This window comes from Taeniopygia guttata, chromosome Z, assembly GCF_048771995.1.
Source record: "Taeniopygia guttata chromosome Z, bTaeGut7.mat, whole genome shotgun sequence".
NCBI classification, from domain to species: Eukaryota; Metazoa; Chordata; class Aves; order Passeriformes; family Estrildidae; genus Taeniopygia; species Taeniopygia guttata.
The window spans coordinates 63,862,151-63,875,536 of record NC_133063.1 but is presented as its reverse complement, the minus strand read 5'-3'; the positions used below and the strand labels follow the sequence as shown (position 1 = coordinate 63,875,536).

General features: G+C 48.8%; 1 protein-coding gene and 1 long non-coding RNA gene across 2 annotated transcripts; both read left to right on the top strand.

Annotated features, from left to right (window-relative positions):
- Positions 1 to 402: 402 nt before the first annotated feature.
- LOC140681866 (serine/threonine-protein kinase PAK 3-like) lies at positions 403 to 7,870 on the top strand. Its single transcript, XM_072922409.1, has 7 exons — positions 403 to 533; positions 1,291 to 1,403; positions 2,015 to 2,132; positions 2,977 to 3,076; positions 3,519 to 3,715; positions 6,101 to 6,238; positions 7,600 to 7,870. Exons 2-7 carry the CDS (start codon positions 1,354 to 1,356, stop codon positions 7,684 to 7,686), a joined length of 690 nt encoding a protein of 229 aa, XP_072778510.1. The 5' UTR covers positions 403 to 533; positions 1,291 to 1,353; the 3' UTR covers positions 7,687 to 7,870.
- Positions 7,871 to 11,299: 3,429 nt separating this feature from the next.
- Positions 11,300 to 13,208, top strand: LOC140681901 (uncharacterized). The gene is made up of 3 exons (XR_012053121.1): positions 11,300 to 11,435; positions 12,184 to 12,263; positions 13,105 to 13,208. It is a non-coding gene; the product is annotated as an uncharacterized lncRNA (long non-coding RNA).
- The last annotated feature ends 178 nt before the right edge of the window (positions 13,209 to 13,386 follow it).

The following is a 13,386-nucleotide window of genomic DNA, read 5'->3' as shown; positions in this document are numbered from 1 at the left end:
CCTGGAAAGATCTCCTTGTCTCTCAAGTGTGGGACTGCTCTGTGTTAATTTCCTTAGCATTTTTCTATCTCTCCAAATCATACAGCCACACTAATAAAAGGGGAAAAAACTTGCTTGCCTGAAAGTGCAACCTACTCCCTGATAGCTGTCAGATAACAGTTCTCAGGAACATTTCTTTCCAAGAGTTTGCTGAAGGAAATTCTCCATGGTCAGGATGAAAACTATGAAAACTGCGCAATTTAGAACATGAGACCTGAGATGAAAGAAGGAGCTCTCTTTAGGAGCTGAGGCAGTAGATGGCAGCACTTCAGGGACAGGCCCAGTGCCCATGCACTTGAGAGGAAAATACATCATCTGCCTTCTGGCAGAGCCCGCCTGCATCCTGCAGGTCTTAGGCATTTGCAGCAGAGATCTCCTGTGTGGGCTGGCTTTCACTGCAAGAGCTAAATGGCTTCTCATTTTTTTGCTGCTTTTTTGTTTCTAGGACTTTTGGATTTGTGGTTAGAGCAATCAACAAAGCCACAGGAGTAGAGGTAAATGTCAACAGCCCCCGCAATCTCTGCTGAACTCAAGGGCTTTCCCCTCTGGTGTGAGCAGCTGTGGCCAGAGCTTTGGGTAGAGCTGTGCTGAAGAGGCAAAAGAAACACAGACCAGCCTGCAAAATACATTGGGGACAGTCTTTGTCCTTCTCAGCTGCCAGAAGGAAGGCACGCAGGGCAGCAGTTCATTTCAGAGAAGGATGTGCTCACTCGCTCTCAATTGCTAAAACAAAGGTGGTGCCTTAGAGCATCTCACTGCTCTTTGGGGCGACAGCTTCAGAGTCCTGAATTCTCACTTCTGGTTGCCAGAAAATGCATCTGAGAGTTACTGGTAGTTCCTCAGACACCTGCAGTGCTGCACTTGGGAACTGCACATAGGGAGAGATCTGCAAGGCGTCCCTAGAAACCCTAAGCCCTGCCCCTAGCCCAGGATGTAGCCACAGAGTATTAAGGCATGGATTACTTCCGAATCCCATACAAAGCAGCAGGGAGTGGGCTCAGAGGTTTGTGGGTGAGACACCACTGTTACCAAGTGGACACGGCAAAACCTCAGTGGCCACGTGTCCTGTAACTGGCCCCCAAGGGAGCAGAGCAATGGGCTGTTGCAATGTCAGTTCCTAATTGCTGCAATGCCTAATCAGAATGCAGTTTGGCACAGCTTGGCTGTGTCATTGCAAAATCACTCGCTCCATGTGCCTTGTGGTCTCGTGCCACCAACTTCTCAAGTTACTGATTTTCAATGTCATTTTAGGTGGCCATAAAGAAAATAAATCTCCAAGGACCGAGGAAGAAGGAACTAAAAGTCTATGAACTCATGACTGTGAAGATAAATAAGAATCCCAACGTGGTCAACTATTTAGGCAGGTGAGTTGTTGTAAATATTTGTTTACATATTGCAAACATGCAAGATTGTTCACTGGCACAAAACAGAGCTGTAATTATTGGTTAATTATTACTGCTCTGCTCATCTCCAGTGGATGGGAAGAGAATGCATCTTGTCTGCAGGAGTATTCCCTGGCACACATAGTTTGAAAATTATTCAAAAACCTGCATCAGTCATATCTAATTAAATTAATAGCCTGTAAGTTCACAGCCACCACATTATTTTGGGACTTGACTTTTTTCAACAGTCCTCTTACGTCTGGGTAAACTAACATGGATTTTCCTTGGATTGTGTCCCCTCTTTTCCATTGCTTTGCATGCCAGGAAGACTAGGTGGTTATTTCCAGAAACACGCAGTGTGACAAGTTTTTTATCTGTTCCTAAACTGCAGTTTTTACTTGCTGGCTATTTAAGACATCTCCTTTTCCAAAGCTGTGCCTTTCTTCTTGAGACAGGTTTCAAACAATGCACAGCCTAGAGGGAATATCTGTTCCTTTTCTTCTGTCCTTGTCACACAGGGACTTGGAAATAAGAACCAAGAAAATAAACTAACCATGCATGTTTACCTCCATGCTCTTGTTTCCTTCTTTCAGCTACCTTGTGGATAATCAATTCTGGCTGGTTATGGAGTTCATGGATGGAGGCACTCTGAGCGATGTCATCAGCAAGACCTACCTGTCTGAAGACGAGATAGCAGCCATCAGTCGGGAGGTCAGCAAGCCCACCTGTGCTTCCGAGGGCTTGGGCAGGATTGTCTGGGAAACAGAGGCTCAGAACAGGAGAGGTTTCATGTATAAACTTTGTTTTCCTAGTGCTGGTATGCTATGGGCAAGTAAAAGTATCTCAAGGGAACTGCCTGCCAGTGCTCCTGCACTCACTGTATTCAGTTCTTGTACTCTTATCTCCTGCTGTTTTATTCTCACTCTGCCTCCTGTATTTGTATTTGCTCTTCTCCACCTTGCCTCCCTAAACTTGTATCTTGAGCCTGTCTGCGCTGCATTCCTTGCCTGTAAAAGCAAAGGTGCTGGTGGCTGGATTTGAAATGATCAGCTGAGAAAAAACAGAGACTCATTTCTCACAGTCCTCAACTGAAAAGGACAGTAGTGCAGCCAAAATGCTCTTTGCTTCAGGAAGGTGACTGATGTGATACTTCAAGTCTGTGCTGAGGCCAGCAACAAAACTCTCGTCATGCAGCCTCCCACCCAAAAGTGACCCGCTTCACACCAAAGAGAGGGACTTTTTTCTTTCTTGGCCAAACCCCTCCTTTGCCCTCTGCATGGAGAAAGCACATCCACTGCAGCAGCAGTCATCCTGGCTGGTTTGCAGGGGACAGTCTACAACAGCAGGTGCTGTTGCTCTTTCAAAAGCTGACATGCCTTTCCTTAGAAAAGTCCTGCTCTGCAAGTGTTGGAGCAGCAACTCTTCCTCTCAATGGCACTGTGTTCTGCCATTACTTGCCATTCCCATGCAGAGGGGATCTTTTAGAGACTCTGTTTCCTTTCTTGTGTGATGAAATCACTAATTTTTGCCCTCCTGCTTCTGTTTCCTCTCTCAGTGCCTGCAAGGATTGGATTTTCTTCACTGGAACCACGTGATCTACCGAGATGTGAAGAGTGACAACATCCTTCTCAGAACCGACGGCTCTGTCAAGCTGGGTCAGTATATTCCTGGTCAGGTGCAGCGTTCAGGGATGTGGGGTGAGGGGCTGCTTTGAGTGGCTGCCAACTCCCCAGAAATGGTGCTGGTGGCAGTGCAGGGCCCCACCGCTGTGAGCTGAAGGCACGGTTGCAACGTGCACAGAGGTATAAGGAACCAGGAGAAGTCAAGAGTGGCGTTGGTGTGTTTGTGTCTCTTCCAGAGGGAGGGAGCTACAATCTAAAGCTTCAGGGGAATAAAGGCCACTGCTGTGAACAGCGTTAAAAAACTGTGATTTTTTTGGAAGTGGCCAATTCCATACTTCCTTGGCTAAAGCCCCAAGGAAACTGAGTGTGGACAGTTCTTCAGGAGATTCAACAACACATAGACTGAGAGTGGGGAATTCTTTTGCTTGATTTCCTAACTTGACCTGGCTTTCATGGTATGTTTATTTGTCCACAGCTGACTTTGGCCTCTTTGCTCAGCTCACCCCTGAGCAGCGTAGACGGAGCTCAGTGGCCGGCACTTCTGGCTGGATGGCGCCTGAAGTGCTGACAGGTCAACCATATGGCCCCAAAGTGGACATATGGTCTTTTGGAATCGTGGGCATCGAAATGGTGGAAGGAGAAGTTCCTCACAGGAATGAAACTCCTGTTTCGGTAAGGTGCAAATACTCCCTGATCCCACTTATCTTTCTCACCTGTCCCATGTCCTGTGTGCCATTGGACAAATCCCATTGCCATCTGCTGGCACCACTTCCACCAAGGTCCCCTTCTAAACATGTCCCTGCAGCACATCAGCATCTGCTGTAAATTCAGTTGCATCAGAAGGGAAGTAGCAGTTCAGAAACCTGGCATTTTGGCCTGCAACCTGCCTGACATTTCTCATTTGCTTTTTGAACTCCGTTGGTGCTCTGTCTCTGAAGGGCAAGAATTTTTCAGTGGAGAGGTTAGACATGTGATAAATATCCTAAGAAATTGATGTTACACCTTCCCAGTTTCAATTTTATCGGAAAAGAAAAGAAAATGAAAAAGAAAAAGAAAAAAAGACACAACCACCAAAGCAATGCCCAAGTAGTTTTGTGTAGGAGTGACAGTGGGTAGGACGGTCGGGATGGATGGAGACGAGAGATCTTTGAAGCCAGGTCTTGGAACTTTCGGTTTATTGCAAAGGGTGTGGATGCAGGGCCCTGCTTGGAGCTGCCAGCCACAGCTCGGAGCAGGCCCGAAAGGGGAGCCCAAAAGAGAGACCCGAAAGAGTGAGGAAGTTCCTGTTACAAGACAATAAATCTTCTTCTGTGCAGAATGTTCAAATTTTCACTAACCAATCTAGTCCAAGATACAAATACTAGAGTATTTAGCTACAGCCTATAAGAATCATTACATTACCATACTGTGTTACATTTTAAACCCTAAAAACTACTCTTTGGACCCCTTCTGCCAAGCTAGTAGGGTCTGCTCTGACCCTTGGACCTGTCTGCCAGCAGAGGGTGTTGTTTAATCAAAAGGGGATTACCTTCAGCTGGCCATACCATTGTTTTCCAGTTGTTCAGTAACTAAGGCTAGTAACTATCTCAAAGCTTACTTTTCATTTCAATCTCGCTTACAGTTTCCATATTCTCAAAATCTTTTGCCAGGCATACATATTTGTAAAGGTTTTCCGGTTTCATCTTCCCCAACAGTTTTGCTTTCTTTTTCTTTTTTTAACCACAGCACATTGATTTTCCTCCACACTGTAGCATCTTTTCCAAGTCCTGTGGGTCTTCAAAACTTTCAGGCTTTCAAATAATCTGTACATTGCTCAGTCATGTGTGTGGGTGGCCTGGATAAGTTACACTAAACCCTTGGCTGTTTCTGGGTCTTTTAAAAAGTTGATGAGCTTGCAGCCTGGTGCCTGGGGCTGGGATCCAACGTGGGCAGTTGATGCTGGTGCTGTGTTCCTTTCCCATAGGAGCAGGGCCATCCCTGGCTTGCACAGTGCTAAGGGCAGTGAGGACTCCAGCTCCCCACCATGTCCAGTGGCTGAGCTCAGTTGCAGAGAGACAGGATAAAGCCCCCTTTGTGACCTCTGGGGGTGTGGGAAAAGGAAAGAAAGCTGCCATAATTATTTATACTCCAGGGGAGTGTGCTTGCTGTTTTGGGCTTAGAAATTTTCCTCTGGGTTGAAGAGGATAATAACGAAGTCTTTTTGGTCACCATCTAGTTCAGTGCCACCAGCACAGAGCTGTTACTATTGTGATGAGCATTTTTCTGGAGACCAGGCTGCAGCCTGGTGTCACGGAGAGCCTGTCAAAACCTCCCACTTCTTACAGACATTTTTTGCGATGGGGACGCCATTAATGCATTGACTTGAGTATACAAATGAGCAGAGGGTGACCATCGGGATGGTGCTTCTTCTTCTGATTTGAACTTGGAAAGGTTTCCTTTTGCCACATAAAGAGGCTGAAACTTGCAGCTGAGAGACAGAGCTGCAGGTGGCTCCTGTGTGCCTAAGCCGGCATTTTCATCCCAATACATTTGTGCAGGTGTCTTAAAGGGTCTGTGTTGAATATGAGATTCCAAATGTTTGTTTCCTCACCCTGAGGAATACCTGGTGGATCTCCATTCTTGCCTCCCATGCACCTCTGTTTTCTGGAAGAGGACAAGAAGCTCAATGAGTTTTGGTTTATGACCACTGTGCTTAAGGGACCAACAAGCACTGCAGAGATGCCTTTCATGTACTAATCCTTGGAAATAGCAGTGTTAGTGTAGCAGAGTCCATCTTCTGAAAAGCCTGTCAAGGTGGTGTGAATCCTCCAAGAAGGAAAGCTTTGCTGATGTAGCTCCCACTAACTGGGTCAGTCAATGAAATTGACTGCCAAGGCAAGATCAGCGGGATGTTGGAAAAGCCGTGGTTTTTTGTTGGTAAAGGAAAGTCATCTTTCCTTTACCATCTCCATCTTACCAGAAACTGCTCTGCAGAGTGGAGCTTAAACAGTGGGTTCTGGGAGAGCAGTTACAGATGGGAAAGAAGCAGGTGGAGCCTCGTGTTTCCTTTTCCTGCAGGCTGAACTCCCGATAGCCAGAGGAGAGAGACCACAGCTGCGGAAGCCCAACCGATTCTCGCCTCACCTGTGTGACTTTCTGAGCTGCTGCCTGCAGACAGACGAAGAGCAGCGCTGGTCTGCCAAGAGGCTCCTGCAGGTAAAATGCCAAGGGGCTGAGGTGAAACAGTGTCTGAGGGATGGGCTCCTCCTCCACCGAGGTCCGAGGCATCAGATGAGCCCCTTTCCTCCTCACCTCCACTCTTGGTGATGTTCAAATGATAACAGTGAGGAATCCTAGACTGGGCTGGGCTGGCAGGGCTCTGGAAAGTCCTCTGGTCCAAGTAACCTGCAATGAGCAGGGACATCTTTAAAGAGATCAGGCTGCTCAGAGTCCTGTCCCACCTGACCTGGAATGATTCCAGGGATGGGGGCACCTACAAGCTCTTGGGACAACCTGTGCCAGGGTGGCACCATGCCCCGAGAAAAGAAGGTCTTCCTTAGACCTACTCTGATTAGATCCCCATGTCTTTAAAATTATTTGCCCACACTCTCTTGTAACTGGCCCTGTTAAAAAAGGTGTCCCCCACTTTCTTCAAAACCACTCTGAAATCTTGGAAAGCAGCAATAAAGTCTCCCTGGGGCCTGTTCTTCACAAAAGTGAATAACTCCACCTCTCTCCGCATTTCCTGAGAGGACAGGTGCTCTGTTTTCTGGCTGTTTCTGTTGCCCTGATTTGGTGGGATGTTCAGTTTTATCTAATGGCAAAAGAACTGAAGTACAGCAATGCAGGGTAGAGAGACATGAAATAGTGGTGGAGGAACCCAAGGCTGCCAGTCCTGGCAGAGCAGTCTGGAGAGATTTGGCTGTGGGCAGGAGGGGCTGTGAGGGACTCACTGTGAGCCTCTGAGGGGCCCTGGTTTGTGCCCCCCACCCCACCCTTAGAGGTTTCTGGCACACAAACAGGGACAGCTGAGAGGGACTTGTCCCAGCCCCATCTGCTGCCTGGCACGCTCAGGCAGAGGGGAACTGGCCCAGGCTGACTGCCAGGTTGTGTGGCAGAGAGGGAACTGCAGGACCCATCGCCGCTGGACTGGCCCTGCTGGGGAGGAAGGTGCCATCCCACACAGGAGGGGCAGGGCATGGAAAGGCAGACACTGCTTTGTGTGCCTGTGGAAATTAGCACGGTGCTTGTCATTCCAAGACAGGGACCTATGGGAGTCATTGGAATTTCCTGAAAGGAAGAAACCCCAGGGACAGAAAGCACCATTTCTAGAGCACTAGCAGGGCAAAAATCCTGGCAAGATGGAGAAACCAGAATAAATGGAAGAGTGGGATTCTGGGCCAGGTTTGCCTGTGATGGCAAGGTCCTGCACATGACAATTAAGGAGCAGATGGTCCCATTGTTTTACTTTCTGGGTCTTTCTAGGAACTAGAGGCATCCTGATGGAGTATGTGAGGCACTGAGCTTGGAAGGTCATGGTTCACTGGTCTTTGTTGTTTTTTTTTTCCTTTGGACAGCATCCATTTGTAACATCAGCCAAACCAGTGTCCATCCTGGCACCACTCATCACTGTCCTGAAGTGGATGGAGAAGAGAAGAATGTAACAATCAAGTCAAGATGTCATCGCCAAAACCAATTTCGAGGATTATAGGATTGTAGAGTAGGAATGCTGAAGAGTTTTGTAGAATAGGATTATGGAGTAGGATTGTAGAGTAGGATTGTTTAAGAGTTTTGTACAATAGGATTGTAGACGAGGATTTTCATTAAATAAAGTTTCTGAAACATCAACTCACTTGGAAGACTGCCCTCCTTCTGACCCCTACAGAAAACTCAACATTTCCTTTTGAATTACCAGTTGTTTTTTATGGGTGTTAAGTCACACTTATGGCTTCTTTTGTATGGTTTTTAAGTGGGGGAAGGATCTTGTCCATTCATCCTCTCCAGACCACACTGTCTTTGGAATATGGCCCACTAGGCAGCTTTTGGCCAGCTGTAGTATTTCTAGTTGAGGCAGAAAGGGCAATGGCATTTGCAGGAAAAACCAAAGGGAAATGGGGCAGCCAAAACATCCTGTGCAGATGCAGGCCTTCAGCTGTGACTCGAGAGCATTTGGGTGCCTGCCACTTGGATTTGTATCGCGAAGGGCAATATCTTTGGCCGGAAGAGAGCCTTGCTCAGCAGAGAAAGCAGAAAGATCAGAGAGGTGCTCTGAAAGGTCTCCTGCGGTGCAGAGCTGTCAGCGAGTGTGAGGTGAGAGCGGGCCCCGCCTTGCCCGGCGTGGAGCCGCAGCAGAGCCCTGGCAGAGCCCGGAGCAGCCTGAGCCTGGGCAGGGGCAGGCTGCAAGGAGGCCCTTGTAGCTGCAGGAGGCACAGCCTGGCCCTGCGTGCCTCTTGCTGGCAGCGGGCGCATCCTCCGCTCTCAGAGGCCAAGCGCAGCCGGCTGCTCCCGAGGGGAAGCGGAGCCCTGCTGGGCACAGCCCAGCCTGGAGGCATTGGCCCTCTGGAGTCTGCCCCGAGGAGAGAAAGGCCAAGGGCAGCTGAGGGCCGGTGGCCTGGCTCAGCATTCCCACTCTTGTGCCGGCTGCCCTGCGACTCCTGGCAAAGGTCAGCAGTGTGTGCAGCACTCTGGGCACCGGGGCAGGAGCCGGGCTGCTCGGCAGGCTGGAGCACAGGGCAGCGTCCTTCAGGCACGGCGCTTGTGCCAGGGGACCATGGGCCAGCGGGAGGCAGGGACAGCTTGTCAGCTCCCGGCTGCAGGAGCCAGTGCCTCACACAGCTCTGGGAGGCAGCGCCTGCACTTCTGCACTGAGCCACAGCAAAGCTGTGACCTGCAGAGTGCTTTGCAGAAATATTCAGGGCCAGCAGGCCGGCCTGCTTTGTGCTCTCTGGCACACAGCAAGCGCTGTGCCACACCGCAGCTCGGAGCTGCTGGGAGGGAGGTGTTAGAAATAAACTCTTAGGTACAATTAAATGGAGACAAAGTCATTAAAGCAAAAGAGAACCGTTCTTCTTAGTAAGGATTCAACTGAGCTGGGTGTACTTCCCTTTGGTTTGGTGTTCAACCCTCCCCCCCTCCCATTTTCCAGCACACATCCACACCCAACAAAATAACTGGAACAAATGCAAACCATAACTAACAACACCTAGCTGCTGGCGGCGCTGGGATGAGCCCCGGCAGCACGGCCCGGCGGCCCTGCTGGGAAAGAGCCCCCGAGCCCGCCGGGAAGGGGCCCCGCTGCCCCGCAGCACCCCTCGGAGGGCAGAGAGAAAGCCAGCTTCTTTTCCTCTCTTTTTTCCTCTCTTAAAAATGTGTCCTAGAGGCGGCACCAGCTTTTCTAATTGGCTGAGCAGCGCGCCTGCTCTCAGAGGCACTCAGTGATTGCTTCTGCCTGGCACAGGGAAAGCTTATGGCAGAAATGCCTCACTTTCCCGGCTGCCTTCTTTCCTCCTCTCCAAAAATTGACCCATGCAAAACCAACAAAACTGGGTGCTCCTGGGGCTGGGGAACCTGGAGGCTTAGAGAATACTTGAAAAACTTGTGTGGGGCCCTTCAAAAACCTCATGTGGCTTCATATCCAGACACACAGCTAAAGCTCAGATATTTCTCTATTTTTTATCTTTTTAACTGAGAAAGGAAGTCAGATTGTATCAAAGAAAATTCTATAAAGCGATGAAAAGCATATGTACACTTCCCTTATTGCCTTGGGATTTTACTCCTTAAAAATTGCTAAGTTTCTCTATCAGTCTATTTGCAAAGTAACTGTTTATCCCAAGAAATTTAGATACATTTCCCCTTGGATTACAAATTAAGCATTGCAGCTTCAAGGCATATCCAGGGATGCACAGGTGACACTGCGCTCATTGTCTCAAAGAAGGTGAGCGCAAACATAGAAATCCCCCCCCGACACCTCAGCATGCAAGCTGTTATCCAACTGCACAAACACCTTCTCTCCCAAACCAAATTAGTGCTTCTGTGTTTGCTTTCATGAACTTAGAATGCACTTTTCAGGACTTTTAAAACAAAGAAAGGCTCCAGTGATGCTCAGGTTGCTCAGGCTGAGGGCGCTGGAGGTGCAGCTCTGCCCCTGCTCTGCACCACGTGCGGAGCTGTGCCCGTCTGCGCCGGGCTGTGCCCAGCCCAGCAGGATGTGCCTGTGGAGCAGGGCCGGAGGAGCCGTGGGGATGTGTGGGGGCCTGGAGCACCTGTCCCCTGGCCAGGCTGGGAGAGCCGGAGCTGTCCAGCCTAGAGAGGAGCAGGGAGCGGGGAGGCCTCACTGCGGCCTTGTGGTGCCCAAAGGGGGCAGAGAGCCATGGGGAAGGGGAAGGGTTTTAGACGAGAAGGGGAGATTGGGATTGGGTGTTTGGGAGAGCTGAGGGGGCAGTGAGACATTGGAACGGGCTGCCCAAAGAAGCTGTGGATGACCTGTCCATGGACCGCTCCAGGCCAGGCTGGGCAGGGCCCTGAGTGCCCTGACCTGGGGGGTGGCAGCGGCAGCTTTGGACAGGAACTGGAGCCTTGGGAATGGGAGTCTTAGGGTATGGGAGTGTTCAAGAAACTGGCAATCCAAATGGATAACCTTGCCTCTACTTTTCTGATAGGTTTGGAAGAGCAGTTTTCTGTCACGCCAAAAAATCTGCAGTGGGCTGCCTAAAGGAACCAAAGGGATTGATCACATCCCTGACATTCCTTTTTTGGAGTTTGTCCCACTTATTTTGGTGGTTGTTTTTGATCACTAAACACCATGAGCTCAGTAAGTATTTTGCAACTCAATGCAAATCTGATTCTTGAAACATTTTCCAGGATATGTCTAGAAAACATTTCAAGAGTTTGTAGCAAATGCAGAGGAACAGAAACCTTTGAAAACTTGATGTTCTGGAATTGGGAAGGTTTTGACTCTCTGTGGTTGTTAACAGTAGTGCAGAAATGCTTACGGTGTGAGCAGCAACCTGCTGGAATTGGGAACTGGTTTCATTTTCAAGCCATTGAGGCAGGCTTTTCCTTGGGGAGGTGGCTTTTCAGAGATCAGGGGTGCTGTCTTTTCCCTGATGTGATGTGCTCGGGTGGGAATGGCCCACAGCAGCATTTGGTGTGTATTCCAGCCTTTGCAGGAGTGTTTTCTGTATCCTTGTGTGCTGCCATTGGTGTTGCAAAACCCAAGGGCCATGTTAATATTAGTGGCAGAGAAAATGCTAAGGCTTTGTTCCCTGTCAGCGTCAGCGAAAGCGCCCTGGAGGAGCAGTTGATTCCAGACCAGCTCGGAAACGGAGCAGGCTGCTGCCCTCCAGCGCAGGTGGAACTTTGCAGACGGAGCCAACAGAGCTTAAGGAAAGTGGCACACCTGCTTTTGAGCCTGGTAAGAACAGAAGCGGCTTCTGGAGGGTTGAAGACCATCTGGCCATGTGCTTTTGCCAGTTTCTAGGCCCTTTACTGGGGAGGAAGGGAAACCTTGGGATTGAGGAAGCTCCTGGTATGGCATCCCTAAACAGCAAGCCTTCTGACAACGGTTTTGGTTTGTTCCTGAGATCATTATTGCTGCTGCTTGTTATTGCTGCTCGTATTGGCTGCAAGTGGGAGATGAGCTGTGTAGGAAAGGTCCTCAAGTGCTGCTCAAACACCTGAACGTGTGTTCTGATGAGCTGGCAGTCACTGCAGCTGCCACAGTGGAGGGTGGCAAGCTGAGTTGGAGATCTCCCAAGCTTGATGGAGATGAGGAAAACCTGTCATTAGCTCTGCCCCATCCTTCAAGGAACCAATCTACAGCATTGTGCCATAAAATGAGTAATTGCTGTGGTTTGTTTGTTTGGTTTTTTTCCTGTGTGCTAAACACTCCCCTATATGAAATGAATCATCTGTTGATGTGAACCTCCTGTAATCTGTTGTCATCCAATAGAACCTGTGAGGAGCTCAGCTGCCCTTCAGCTTGTTTTGCACAGGGTTTGCCCTGCTTCCTGTGCACTGTTGAGGGCAAAGCTTGAGTGAAATGCTGGACACATTCCTGAACCTGAGGGCATGGTGAATCCAGCCACAGCCTGTTCTACAGTGGCAGTCCATTGCATTCCTCTGCAGTCTCTGACCATGGTTCTAATGTTCTCTCTTTTCAGCTGGTGTAGAAGTCATAGATCTCACAGGTGACTCTTCTGAGCCTGAAGTCATCACTATCAGTGATGATGAGTCTCCTGGGGTAAGTAATGACTGGCACACTCCTCACCATCTTGCATTCAAATTACTTTTCTTGCCTGTCTTCTGAAATCTTACTGAGTACCCTGGCCTCAAAGGTTGAATGATGGCTGTGATTTGCCACAGTTTAGTCAGCAGTTCCCAGTCAGCCACAAACACACTCATGAACATATCAGCATGCCTGAGAACTCCTTGCAGAGAGTGGGTGAGCAACCTAAAAGGTTGTTGCTTCTGTGATTTAAAGGAGAGCACAGGAAGTCTTTGACTTCCCAAGGAAGAAGCGTTTTAGCTGCAACATCAGTTTAAGGTACCTCTGTCACTGAGGTGTAAAACGCAAGTGTGGATGACTGGGGTACACAATAATTTGGTTTCTTATTCCAAGAAGTCTTTAAAAGGGTCACATTTGGTATTTTTTCATTTCCCCCTGCTATTTGGTAAGAATATGCTTGGATCCAGCCCACAGTGCCGTGTATCTGCTCAAATTTGGGTTGTCACTGCTGCTGTGCAAAACAGAAACATGCAGAAAACATAGCACAGTAGTTATATCCTGACAGGATTGTTCCTGAACCTTTGCAAAAAAAAAGGCCTGAAATTTTACAGCAGAATTTGCATGACCCAGCTCCACATGCACCAAATGCAAGAGCAGGGTTGGGTACAGGGTTTTTCCTCTTCAGTAGCTGTTCATATAAGTAATGTTCAGGCTATCACAGGTGAAATTGCCAGTTTGGGGGAGAGAGAAAGACATGGCTCCGTCTCAAATCCAATTAGGGAACTGAAATAGGGATGCAGGAAGTACAGTGTTCAGGTGGTTCTTAAGTGGTGGTTGCATTTCTACCCCATTTCAGGACAGGCAGCAGAGCCAGCAGCAGCCACATCTTTCCAGAGCATCAGAGAATTCAGCTGAGCCACTGGCAAGGAATGATGAAGATGATGAAGAGGAACCAGGAGATAGTGGGTATGTGAGAGGAAGATATCTCTCTAAATTCTAATTTCTGGTACATAGTAGGAACAGGTTTTTCCAAGCTGCTGGGTTCTGCTGAAGTCTGTGCAGAAACTTCAGACCAGGAATATAGTGGCCTGTCTGGCAGAGAAGTAAGCAAAAGAATCCAAACAAACACATAGCAAAA